This window comes from Pteropus alecto, unplaced genomic scaffold (genome assembly GCF_000325575.1).
Source record: "Pteropus alecto unplaced genomic scaffold, ASM32557v1 scaffold131, whole genome shotgun sequence".
Taxonomy (NCBI): Eukaryota; Metazoa; Chordata; class Mammalia; order Chiroptera; family Pteropodidae; genus Pteropus; species Pteropus alecto.
The window spans coordinates 19190907-19202914 of record NW_006434709.1 but is presented as its reverse complement, the minus strand read 5'-3'; the positions used below and the strand labels follow the sequence as shown (position 1 = coordinate 19202914).

Genomic DNA, 12008 nt, shown 5'->3' with positions numbered 1-12008 from the left:
GTATTTTAGTTTTTGAAAGACCCATGTATTAAAACCAGCTTGATTTTCTCAAACAGTTGGGGAACCAGGAGATATGGGAATCTTAGCCATTTCTAAAATACTGATCTAGGGGGAAAAAAAGTACTGATCTAGGGCATAAAAGTATGTGCGACAGCAAACTGAATCTTCAGGTCCCCGTTCATTCAGCTGTTGGAGAAGTTGCCGCTGGCGTCAGGCTCTTGTGAACCGAAAGGGCAGAAAGGCCTGGTAGTGAGTGATGGCGGGGTCAGGGGGAAGCCTCTGGAGACTGGGGCCCGCAGGTTAACTCTAACTTTGTGCCGTGGCCAATGTCAGGCCTCGGCAATTTGAGTCTTGAATTTGCCATTTACAACCTGTGCGGCCTGAGCAAGTTTCCTACCTTCCTGACCCTCCATTTTTGCATCTATGAAATGGGGTTATTAGGGCCTCTCTTGCAGGGGTTTGGGCAGATTAAGAAAGTGAACATGATGCCTGGTACGTTGTAGGCGTTGAACACGTGTCTGTTTTGTCGTGATAAATACTTAATTCTGACTCAGTCATTTTAGAAAACATTTAGGTTCAGATCTGTTTGGGAGAAAAATTGGCTTGAGGATACCATTTGGGGTTTTTTTTTTTGTTTTTTTTTTTTAAATGCTTCCTGGGCTTGATTCCATGTGGGACTCGGCAGACGAGCACAGATTGTTCCAGCTCTTGGCTCCTGGTTTGCTGTCACACGGGGCCCCACTCTGCTGCGGGCTGTAGTGGTAAAGGGTCTGATCACACTGCCAGCTCAGAACACTCAGTTCAATACAGAGGAAGAGCCTCTCGTCCTAGCTGGCAGGAAGAGCTGTGATTTCTGCCATAAGAGGCCAACGTGGCAGGAGAACGGGGGCTGGCGTGAGCCCAGCATGGGTCACTGGGCAGATGGGACATGTCACAGAGCATGTCATTTCTCAGCTCTGTGGATGGGCAGTTCAAGAACCGGTGGTACTTATGTCTGCCAGTGGGGGACGACAGCACGAGCGGAACATGACGGCATCCCCCAAGATGGGGCAAGCGTCAGGCACAGATGCTGCCGGGAGAGTCTTTTCTAGGACGATTGCTGTGGGGTATCAGCAGCAGGCCCTGAGGATGGGTTCTTGGCCAATGGAGAGGCTGCGTCTGAGAACAGGGCTGAGCTGGGCCCTGGCCACATTGCCCAAGAAGCTTGCATAGAGGTGGCATCTGTGACCTGGTTGGGAAGGCCCAGCCTTGAGTTTAGCTTTGATCCTCCCAAAGAGCCGTGCCGGGCCTGTGATAGCCTGGATGAGCCTACTGGACACTCTCAGAAGGAGCCAGGGGGTGAAGCCATAATGTCTAGGTTCTAATCTGGGTCCTTACCATCTATCTGTATGCCTTGGGGAACCTCCTTGGGCCTCAGTCTTAGGACAGTAGTACATGAGAAGGTCATCGTGGAAATTATGAGATGCCACTTACAAAGTGTCCACAGGTTAGTTCTCTTTCCTTCTCTCAGCCTGTTTCTGTACAGAGTTAAAGAGGAGAGATAGGGCTGGGCAGGAGTGAAGGTCAGTGCTGTCTGGGGCCCTGCGGCCACCAGAGGATCAGACTGGGGCTGGCAGAGGAGGCCCACAAGACAGCAGGAGAACAGGGCAGCAGAAACCTCCCTTGACTCTTGGGACCTTGCACAAGTTAGTTCACCCTCTGGGGCTCAGTTTCCCCATCTGCAAAGGGGCCATAGTGGTTTCATTCTGCCCCTCCATGGGGTCACTGTGAGGCCAGATGAGATTATGGACATGAAAATTCAGCTCCTAAAAGGGTAATGCATGGCATACACATAAGGGATGGCTATTTTAACAGGGATCACCTGCCTTAGGTTTCGCCGGGGCTGGCCCTCCTGGGGAAATGGCCATTCCCTTGTGGACCTTCCTATAAGCCCCCTTATTTGCCTCCTAAGTACTTGAGGCAGAGACCAGACATGGATCATGGTGACTGTGATGAACCATTGGATAATGGAGAATGGGGAAGAGCACGTTACTTTGACTTTGCCTCTTTTGAGCTGCCAGAAGGTCTGGGGTGCATGTCCTTTAGTCTGGGGGAGGCTGCCCCTGGGAGGACAGCCAGAGGACTCAAGACTAGGAGCAGGGACAGCCCATGAGCCCTGCCTGAGATTAAATATATGAATTGAACAAAAGCAGGGCATCCCTGGGGGTCAGAGGCCTTGGGGGTGGGCCTGGGGGTCATGCATGGAGAAACCAGGGGAGAATATTCTGCCATTATTCCAAGACTAGTAAGGACTGTGATGGTAAGAAGAATATTTAGTGACTGTGTGTTGCTTTAAGGGTCACAGGTGCATTCACATCTGTCACTGTATTTGATCTGGAAGATTTCCTAGTGAGGCCATTTAAATGGTGGAAGGAAAGGAGTGGCTGGAACTAGTTCAAGGCAGGCTGTTTATGGAGCAGGGAGGCATTGTGTGGCTTGAGGATGGTAAGCCCATGGGAGGAGGGAGCAGGACAGCTGGGATACCCGGACAGGGACTTGAAATCCTCAGTGTCTGAGGCCCTGCCCTCTGAGGCTTGCTCTGGCCCCTGAGCTGCGGGTGAATTCCTACCCTGTTGCTCCCCCCACAGCTTCCTTTTTTCTGCCCTATTTCACCCACCCCGCCCTGTTGCCATGGTTACCTACTTAGGCACAGCCCAGCAAGCACTGGAGCATTTCACCGCAGCCCTGCCCCGAAGCCATAGCAACCGCTGGGCAAACTTCTGCTTTTGGCTTTCCTTTGGGGAACCACACTTCCCTCTTGGCACAGGCTCTAGGTCCTGAAGGACCCCTGAGAAGTACCTTTCCTGCTGTCTCCCTGTTGGGAGCCCCAGTCCCCTGGCCTAGGAAATGCTGCTGCCACCCCCTCTTCTGTGCCTGTTCTTCTGACCTAATTCACACCCAGTACTAGAAATTCGCCCCTCCCTTTCCTACCAGGCCCACCTTAGGAGATGCTGTTCTCTTAAAGGTCAAGGTCTAGGGCGGACAGGAGGAAGTTCCCACAGCTGGCCCGGAAACCTTTCACATGTCACTCATTCTACGCACGTGGACTGAGTAAAGTGCTGTGTGCTAGCCTGTACTGGGAGTCTAGAGACATGTCCCTACCCCAGGAACTGGTGAACCAGTTGAGGGTGTGGGGGTCGCTGTGTATGCCCCGTGTTGAGGGGGATGAGGGGGGCTCAGCCTCACTTGGCGAGATAAGTCAGGGATGGCGCTGAAGGGGCACATACCAGAGTTGAGTTGTGAGGAGCCAGTTGACAGAAAGAACAAAGACAAGTTGACAGAAGAAACAAAGACAGGCTTTGGTGAGGATAGGGAACTTCAGGGAGTTCTGTGTGGCCAGGGGAGGACTTGGGAGCTGGGGGGTGGGGGAGGAGAAGCTGGTGTGGTGGACAGATGGGGCACATGGTGAAGGGTCTGCTGCGGCAGCCACAGAAAGGAAGCTGGACTTTATCCTGGGGCAGTCAGGGGTGGAGATCCTGGCAGAGGCTACTCTTCAAGGACAAGCCAACCAGAGCTAAGGCCTATGGTGACAGCTGGCTGCTCACCAGCCCCAGAATGAGACTGGTCTGCATGGGCAGGTCCCCAGACCCTAGCTGTGCCTAACTAGGCTTCTCTTTCTGCACCACAAGAAAGCCACCCTGCAGGCTGCCTGCCCTAGCCTCTGTCCATCGGGATCTCTCTCCCACAGAATTCTAGCTCAGATTCCACTCGGTATGTGCCTATGTATTGCTGCTGAGGGCAGAGACTGTGTCTCCCATCCTTTCATTCCCTAACACACCCCCCACATTACTGCCTGGTGGAGGCTGCCTCTCCAGACCCCATCCTGGGTGGTCAGAGCTGGGGAGTTGCTGGAGGTGAAGGCTGGGGGTGGAGGATTGGGGAGGAACATGGCCAGGCACAGCGAGTTTTGGAGTTTTGTGTTCCTACTTAGCTCAGTGAGATAGCTCCTGCCAGGCATCTCCTTGAAATTTCTTCTCCCTTCCTGTTGGTGCTTGTGTGGGTGGATTTCACCAGGAAGGAGGGGGCTTTCTCTGCCACTTTCCCTCTCCAGTCCTCTCCCTTAACCCTTTGGAGTTCCTGACTGGCTCTTGTTTACCAGGCTAGCATCAGGGCTTAGCCTTTCTGGGGATCTCCTGGCCTCTCGGCACCCTCTCCTGGGGCCGGTCCATATCCATGGTGGCGGTGGGCAGCCCTTGCCTATTGTGGATCCCCAGCCACTGGCTTGCCTTACTGCCTGAAATGCCCCTGTGGGTGAGTCACTTTTTTGGATATTATAGGCGCTTTGGCTTCCAGAAGCCTCAGTGGGAACACACTTCAGGCCTGCATAGTAGGACATCCGGAGCCCACAGTCCAAAGGTTGTTGGGCTTCTGGTTCTGCAGCCATTTGGGAGCCTCAGCCCCAGACCTGGAGAAGCAGGTAGTAGTCCTGGCCAGAGGGAGGATATGAGGCACATCTGTGGACAGGAAAGATTGTCTAGATCTGACCAGTGTGATCTGGGTTTTAAGAGCCAGCAGTTTCTTTTACTCTGTCAGGAAGGCGAAGTCCTTGGTTCTGAGGTCCTGTGTTGGGAAGGAGAGGAGGGTGAGTCCCAACACATGGAGGGGCTTCTAACCCTTCTGCAGAGGCAGGGGTATGCTAGGAAGAGAGACCCCTTGGGCAGAGGGAGAAGAGATAAGAGCGGAGGATGCTGGGAGCAGCCAGCAGGAGCATCTGGGTAGAATCCAGCTTTGCTTCAGCTCAGGCCATCCTCAAAGTGTATGGGGGATGTTGGGGGGAGGAAGCAGGGGCCCCAGAGCATCCCAAGCCTGGTCCTTGCTCAGAGACCCCCATAACTCCTATTCAGCTACTCCCAAGCCTGAGTACTATCCCTAGGGTTGAATATACTGGAGGATGGGTGGAGCATGCCACAGGTCACAGAACTTGAGGGTCCAGAATCCCTGATGGTGAGATTTCAGGCTCAGTACCAACCATATTTTCTGATCATAATGCTTCGAAACTAGAGATCAACTATAAAAAGAAATCGGTCCCCTCCCCTCTCTGAGCAGCCACCTGGCAGTGCTGAGCTACTGAACTCCTGAGTGCTCGATGCCAAGCACAGGGGTCTTGAGTGCGGGGGAGATTTCTTGGGGAGGAACAAAAAGTTCCATGGTGGGAGAGAGTCAAGGATAGACCTGGAATGATAGGAAAAAGGTATGGGGGGTTCTATCAGAAAGACTCAGGGGACCCACAGAGTAAGTGAAGAGCTCCCCTCCGTGAGCCAACCAGGGGGGCTACCCACCCGACTTGGACAATTCCACATATTCTCTGGCGCTTTTTCTGTGAGTGGACAGTTTTAAACAGACAAGGAGCTCTCCCACAAAGCAACTGGTCTAACGCCTCAGAAATGCCAGTGTCTTGAGAGACAGAGAAAGGCCGAGGGACTCTCCCAGATGCAAGACACTAAAGGGACATGGCACCTGAGTGCAAGACGTCATCCTGGATTGGATCCTGGAATGAGAAAAAGTAAACAACTAGTGAGGTGGCAAAATCCGAATGTGAACTGGTGTCAGATGGTAGTGATGGTAGTGTTACAGTCCCTGAATTTGGCATTTCTGTTGTGGTTATGAAAGGGTGTGTCCCCTTGTGTTTAGGGGTAAAGGGCCATGTTGTCTTAACCAACCCATTATCATCATCATCATCATCATCATCATCATTAAGAGACAGACAAATGTGGTAAATATTAACAATTGGGTTTACCATTATGGTACTATATTTGCAACTGAGATTTTTGTAGAAGCACAATGACTACCTGGAGCTGGAGCCCTCAAAAATACTCCCTCCCTGCAACCTGGGCGAAGAGCAGAGGGCTTTCTCTCTTTGGAGAGGTCCTTTGTGAGGATGGGAAGGACTCTGGCTGTTTCTGGGAGTGGGGCCACCTGCCTGGCCTCAGTCAGTAGTGAAAGGGTGATGGTCACTTGGCCTGCGAGTCAGGGGTCCTGCGTGGCCAAGCACCTGCTTATTCTCTGTCCTCACACGTCTCTCCACAGGCTGCTCGGGATGTGGTGCTGAGCCGGGCGCCGGAGCAGAAGGAGGACCGGGCGGTAAGCCTGCAGAATGCGGCGGCCATCTACGACCTCCTGAGCATCACGCTGGGCAGGAGGGGGCAGTACGTCATGCTCTCAGAGGTACAGCTGGCCCACCCCACCCAAGAGTCGAGTGGCACACGGAGGAATTCAGATGGAGCCACCCATTGTCTTCCTCCACTGTCCCTTCCCTGTCTGCACCAGAGGGTATAGCTCAGTTCTGGGAGGCCAGCCTTGGGACTGTTCCATTTTCAGTGCTAAGAGACACTGGTAGGGTGGGTTTTTTTTTGTTTGGTTGGTTGATTTGGTTTTGCTATTGTTTTTATTTTGAAAGAACACATGGCATTGTAAAGAGAAGCACAAGAGGAAAATTTTCACCCCTCGATTTCTCCAAGATGACAGCGATGTTTTGTGACTGCCTCTCCTGGCAGGGCTCTGAGCTGAGTGGACAGACACCCATTCTGTTGGACAGACCCTACTGAGACAATGCTCAGTGGGCTGTGCCCAGGGAGTTGGTGCCTCTCCTGCCTCCTACACGCAGTGCACGTGGCACACACACATTTTTGAGCTTTCAAGTCTGAGCTGAGATCAAGGTGGCTTTGAGGCCTTTGTCTCCTGCAAGAGTGGGCCTCTTGGCAGTAGATTCTCTTTCCAAGTGTTTAGGAGGGCTCCTTAAAGGAGGGACGGTGACACCTGCTGAGCCCCTGCTCGCACCAGGCACCACACAAAGTGCTTTCCGAGATGACCCCCTTGTTAATGTGGGAAGGATAAGTGGTGTTCTCGCAAGTTTACCACAAGGAGTGAGAGGCCCAGAGAGGTGGCTTTTTGCCCAAGATGGTGCAGGGAGTGCATGTTGAGCCAGCAGGTGAACCCAGGCCTTTGAGCTCTTAAAGTGTGTGCTATCTGTACCTGTTCCCCCCAACCCCCTCCCCTCGCCACCCACCTGACTCATGCTGGCGGCGTCTGTCTCGAGCACCTGGAACTTCTGTGGGAGACTATCAGATCTCACCGCGCAGCCCCTGATTTGGGGTTGCCTGGGACTGGATAGGCCAGTGGAGCAGTACATTTTCTCAGTGCACTTAGAGAACAGCAGGGCAGAGAGGAGCCTTTACATTGGGGCAGCTGTTTCTCCATGGCCTCTGCAGTCAGCCTGCTCTGCCACTTACCAGCCCTGTGACTCTGGCAAGTCATTCAAGCCTTAGCTCCCTCATCTGTGAAATAAGGGTAGAGACCCCCACCTCACAGGGCTGTTGGAGGAATAAATGAGGTAATACACGTAGAAAGCTGAGAGCACTGCTATGCACAATATTAATAAATGCCAGATGTTATTTTTATTGTATCTCTGAGACATTTTGAAAGCACTTTCACAAATCGCATTTCATTCGCTTTTCACCATCACCCTGTGAGATCATTCACGTGTTATGGATGTGGGAACCCAGAGCCAGAGAGGGTGAGAGACTTGCGCAGGGTCACAGAATGCCAGTGGCGGGGACAGGTTACCCCGGGAATTTTCTGACGAGAACCAAGAACGGGCCTCCCACAGCCTCCTGCAGGCAGTGACCTGGCAGCGATTACCCCGGGAGGGCATGGATGGGCTGGGGGTGGGAGGACCCCAGCAGGGAAGTGCTGACGTCTCCCTCTCCCCAGTGCCTGGAGCGAGCCATGAAGTTTGCGTTTGGCGAATTTCACCTTTGGTACCAAGTGGCCCTTTCCATGGTGGCTTGTGGGAAGGTAAGGCCCTGGAGTGCTGGGGGTCACACCCTGACCCTCAGGAGCACTGCTCCCCTCTGGTCACCTCCTAGAGGTGGGGGGTGGCGGACAGTAATTCAGAAGTGTCATCTGGCAGCCAATTTCCATCTCCAGGGAAGTGAGGGCATGGGAGGGCCACACTCAGACCCCCATGTGAATCCGGGGTCCACGTGTGAGTTATGAGTGGGCCAGGTATGCAAGGGGGTGCTTTTTTCTGAAGATATGTGTATGCCTGGGGCACCATCGCATTTCTGCAAGTGAATTGATGGGTACGACTGGATGAGACAGGTGTGAGGCGTGGGCTCCAGCGAGGGGAGCATTGTTCCATTGGGCTGTAGCTCTCTTCCTGCTCCCTGAGCATGGAGTCATGAATCAGGAGCTGACCGCATCCCGGGTCTCAGGGCTACATCTGCTCTTTACCCACCCAGCCCTCATTTTTCCTCAGATGAGAATCACACTTACATAAGTCTCTATTTTAAGCAGTGACATGAAAGGAAAAGCTTTCCGGGGCTGGGTGCTGGGTCTGTTGGAGCTGAGGATGCTTCGAAGGCAGGAAATAAGGTGGCATGAGCTCACAGATCGTTCCAAGAGCTGTAAACACCAGGGCCCTTTTGTGGGGCTGAGGGAATTCCTTGCCACCCCCCGCCCCCACCCATCTGTGCCACCTGCCATTTCTAGCCCCGCAGCCATCTCCGAGGAGGGCCCTTCTAGGCTTGCCAGCACCTCCTCCAAGAATGGAGGGTGTACAGGCTGGGTCCTGGCAGGGAGAGGGAAGAAGAGCAGGTGCTGCAGCTTGACAGGTGGGAAGTACAGCTGAGAATCAAGTAGGGCACCTTCTCAGCCCCCGCCCCACCAGGCATTTTGTCTTCCCGAACATTCTCCCCCTCTCCCCATCATGTTGGCTACCTCCCAGAGCACCCTGAAGTCACAACCAGGTACCCTGGCTCTGCTCAGCAGGGTCTTACCAAGGCTGAGGGACAGTTCAGGACAGAGATAGGGCTAGACATAGGGAAAGGAGGAGCGGGAGCTGGAGGTTACGTGGAGCCTGAGAAGACAGCTCACAGTGGCATGTGATAGCTTCTTCCTGCCTTGAAGAAACAGAGAAAATGCCTCTAGTCTTATAACAGTGAGCATGGACCAGAAGGAGAGGCCCAGGACCACAGTGCTTCTCACCCTTCTGTGGATCATGGACCCATTTGAGTTGCCGAGGAAAGCTAGCTGGGGACCCCTCCTCGGAAGAATGTTCACACGTAGAAGTTAGCTTTAATTTCTGGGGGTGCTGCTGGAAGGCCCTTGGTCTCAGAAGAAGGTATCATGTTAGCCTGGGAAGTATAGGGTCTTCTACCTCCTTACTGAGAAGAGCCATGCTCAGAGGGGTCCAGACAGCCTGGCATGTGCCTGGGAGCTGGTGTCCCGGCCCAGGTCCTTCACAGACCAGCAAGGCCACACAAGAATGGGCTTACAGACAGGGAGTTAGGGCAATGGGTGAATTCCTCACACATGAGGCCCCACAGGCTGGAGACCCTGGGATATACCCACCACTACATTTGGTGCCCTAGGAGATTGTTCTAGAAGCACACTTTCTACCCCCTTCAAGAGCCCCGTACACCAACCAGATCATTCAGCCTGGTTGTCTAGACCTCACCTTTGCCGAGATCAAGGGTAAGCCCAAAAGGTCTTCCAGAAGGTGAGGCCAGGCCAATAGAGATGCACTTCAACCTGTAGGAAGAAAGGATGAGTTCTATGACATGATTTAGGTCGCTCCTTTTCTTGGTCTCCTCGGCAATCACATTGGCTGTGTTGCTAGGTAACCAGCATGAAAAAAAAAAAAAAAGCCAGCTGCTCTGACTGTGGAGTCCTCAGATGGCTCCTTAAATAGCAGTGTTTTGTGGTCTGGGTGGGGGTAGAATGTGGACGGTCAGGGTTAGAGAACCCTGTATTTCAGGGGTGCACAGGTCAGCAGCCAGAGAAGGAGGCCGAGGAAAGGCCTGAGGCTTGCTGGGGTGTGTGGCCAGAGGCGCCGTGGTGGGTGCCCTGGGAGTGGCATTCACAGGAGAAGGTCTAGGGAAAGGAGGGTGGCCTGGCAGCTCCTTCAAGCCCCTTAGGCAGCATCCCTTGCTCCAGCCCATGCAGGGCACCCCGTGGAATCTTCTGGCCTACCAGAGTCTGTTATCTACTAACACTGTCTTATGCCCAGTCTCATATCCTGAGAGAGCAGTGGGAGATGGTGGCATTTGTCTTCTCTCCCCAGCCTTTCTGTGGGCTCCTGATAGCCAGGAGCCATGGCCTCTTCTCCTTCCCGCAGGAACTCCTCTATCCCTAGCCCAGTACTGGGCACGGAGCAGGCCCTTGGCTGAGACACCTGGAATTGGCCTAATAAGCCTAAGCCTAGAGCCCGAGGAAATCTGGTACATCTGGGCTGAGAAAAGCTCCTCCTTAGCTGGTGGGAAAAGGAGGGGTAGCCAGCAAGGGGCAGTGGGTTTAGAGTGAACACAGACAAATGGGGTCCCAGTTCTGCAGCTGCCAGTTCCTCACACCATGCTATGGACAGTGAGCCTTCTAGAGCCCCATCTCCTCATCAGTACCTCCGGAGTTGCCAAGAGCTAATTAATGGCTCAGCCCACAGTAGGGCCCAGTATAGGGGAATTGTAGTTACAGGCACATGTCTATGCCTGCCTGGGGTTCACACTGGAATGGGGGGTTTGCATGCTGGGTGTGTGTATGGGGTGAGGGGGTCACTGCTGAGTTTCATGGAAAAACATTGGATTCAATCAAAAGGTCCCAGCCCTGAGTGAGTATGTGTGTATGGGTGGGGAGCAAGGAGACAGAGGCCTCCTCTCTGGCCAAGGTAGTCACCACAGAGGCAGGGTTGGGTTATGAGCTTAGAACCAGACTGCTCAAACCCCAGCTCAACCACTTATGGACAGCATGGCTTTGAACAAGCTACTTAACTTTTCTGCATTTTCGTTTCCTCGTCTGTGGTTAGAGACATAGCACTTATCTCATAGGAGAGTTGTGAAAATCAAATGACTTACTATTGATAAAGCACTTAGAATAGAGGTCAGCAGACTTTTTCTGTAAAGGGTCAGATACTAGATATTTTTGACTTTGCAAGCCAAGCAATCTCTGCCTTCTTATCGTGAAAGCAGTCATATACAATACATGCGTGAATGGGTGTGGCCAAGTTCCAATAAAACTTTATGAACAAAAGCAGACAGAGGGCCAGAATTGGCCCTCTGACTTGCTGCAATGTCTGGTGCATAGTAAGATCTAGACAAGTGTTATCTGGTATTCTTCTCATTTGTGATTAGTAATATCCCTGCCTGGCTCCGTATGCTCTCCCCTCCTGGCCCTCCATCCATACTTGGTCATCTTCAGCAGGTCCACACTGGCCCTGTCTCTGCGGCTGAGTCCTTGAAGCCTTGGGGGATCCCCAGATTCCTATCTGGAGGTTTTTTGTGGCTCTGCCACCTTTGCTTCTCTCCTCTGTCAGCCTTTACATTTCCACTCCACTCCCCACCACCGGCCCTGCCTCCAAGTCCCCATGTGGATTTGGCTTCATCCCATCATCTGTTAATCCAAGAGTGTTGAACTTAGAAGTTTGAGAGAACCATTTTCTACCTCTAAAATTTCTGTGGTTTAATTTGAATTCCTTTGGAAGAGTGTCCATCTGTTGTCACCTTACCTGTTGTGATATCTCTTCTGGGCAAGGGTCACAGCCTCCATTCTCCAAATAAAGAAACTGAGGCACAGGAGGGACTTGCCTGCCCACACTGCCTGGGCCCCTCCTACTGGGCCCTCTTCCTGCCTCTTGAGAGGAAACAGATGCAGAGCAAGGACGTAGTTTGGGAACTCCCCCCACTGTATGCATAAGGCACCCAGTCTGTTGACCAAGGCCAGAGAGTGACGGTATTGCCTGCTCTTTCCTCTGCAGTCAGCTTACGCTGTGTCGCTGCTACGGGAGTGCGTGAAGCTGCGGCCCTCAGACCCCACCGTGCCCCTGATGGCCGCCAAGGTCTGCATCGGGTCCCTGCACTGGGTGAGTGAGCTGCGGGGGCAGAGAGCCCTGGTGTCTTCCTGTTCCTATGGGAGGATGGTAGCAGGTGGGCATGAGATGGCAGTGTGCTCGTCTTGCTTTGTGAGGGTGGTATAAATGA

At 53.1% G+C, this 12008-nt stretch overlaps 1 protein-coding gene across 3 annotated transcripts in view; it reads left to right on the top strand.

Annotated features, from left to right (window-relative positions):
- TTC7A (tetratricopeptide repeat domain 7A) overlaps positions 1–12008 on the top strand; it is a 111666-nt gene that overhangs the window by 46764 nt on the left and 52894 nt on the right. For all 3 annotated transcript variants that reach the window (XM_025045222.1, XM_006909621.3, XM_025045221.1), the window contains exons 9-11: positions 6067–6204; positions 7750–7833; positions 11786–11890. In XM_025045222.1, coding sequence (XP_024900990.1) covers positions 6067–6204; positions 7750–7833; positions 11786–11890 — 327 coding nt within the window. The remainder of the gene's footprint in view (positions 1–6066; positions 6205–7749; positions 7834–11785; positions 11891–12008) is intronic.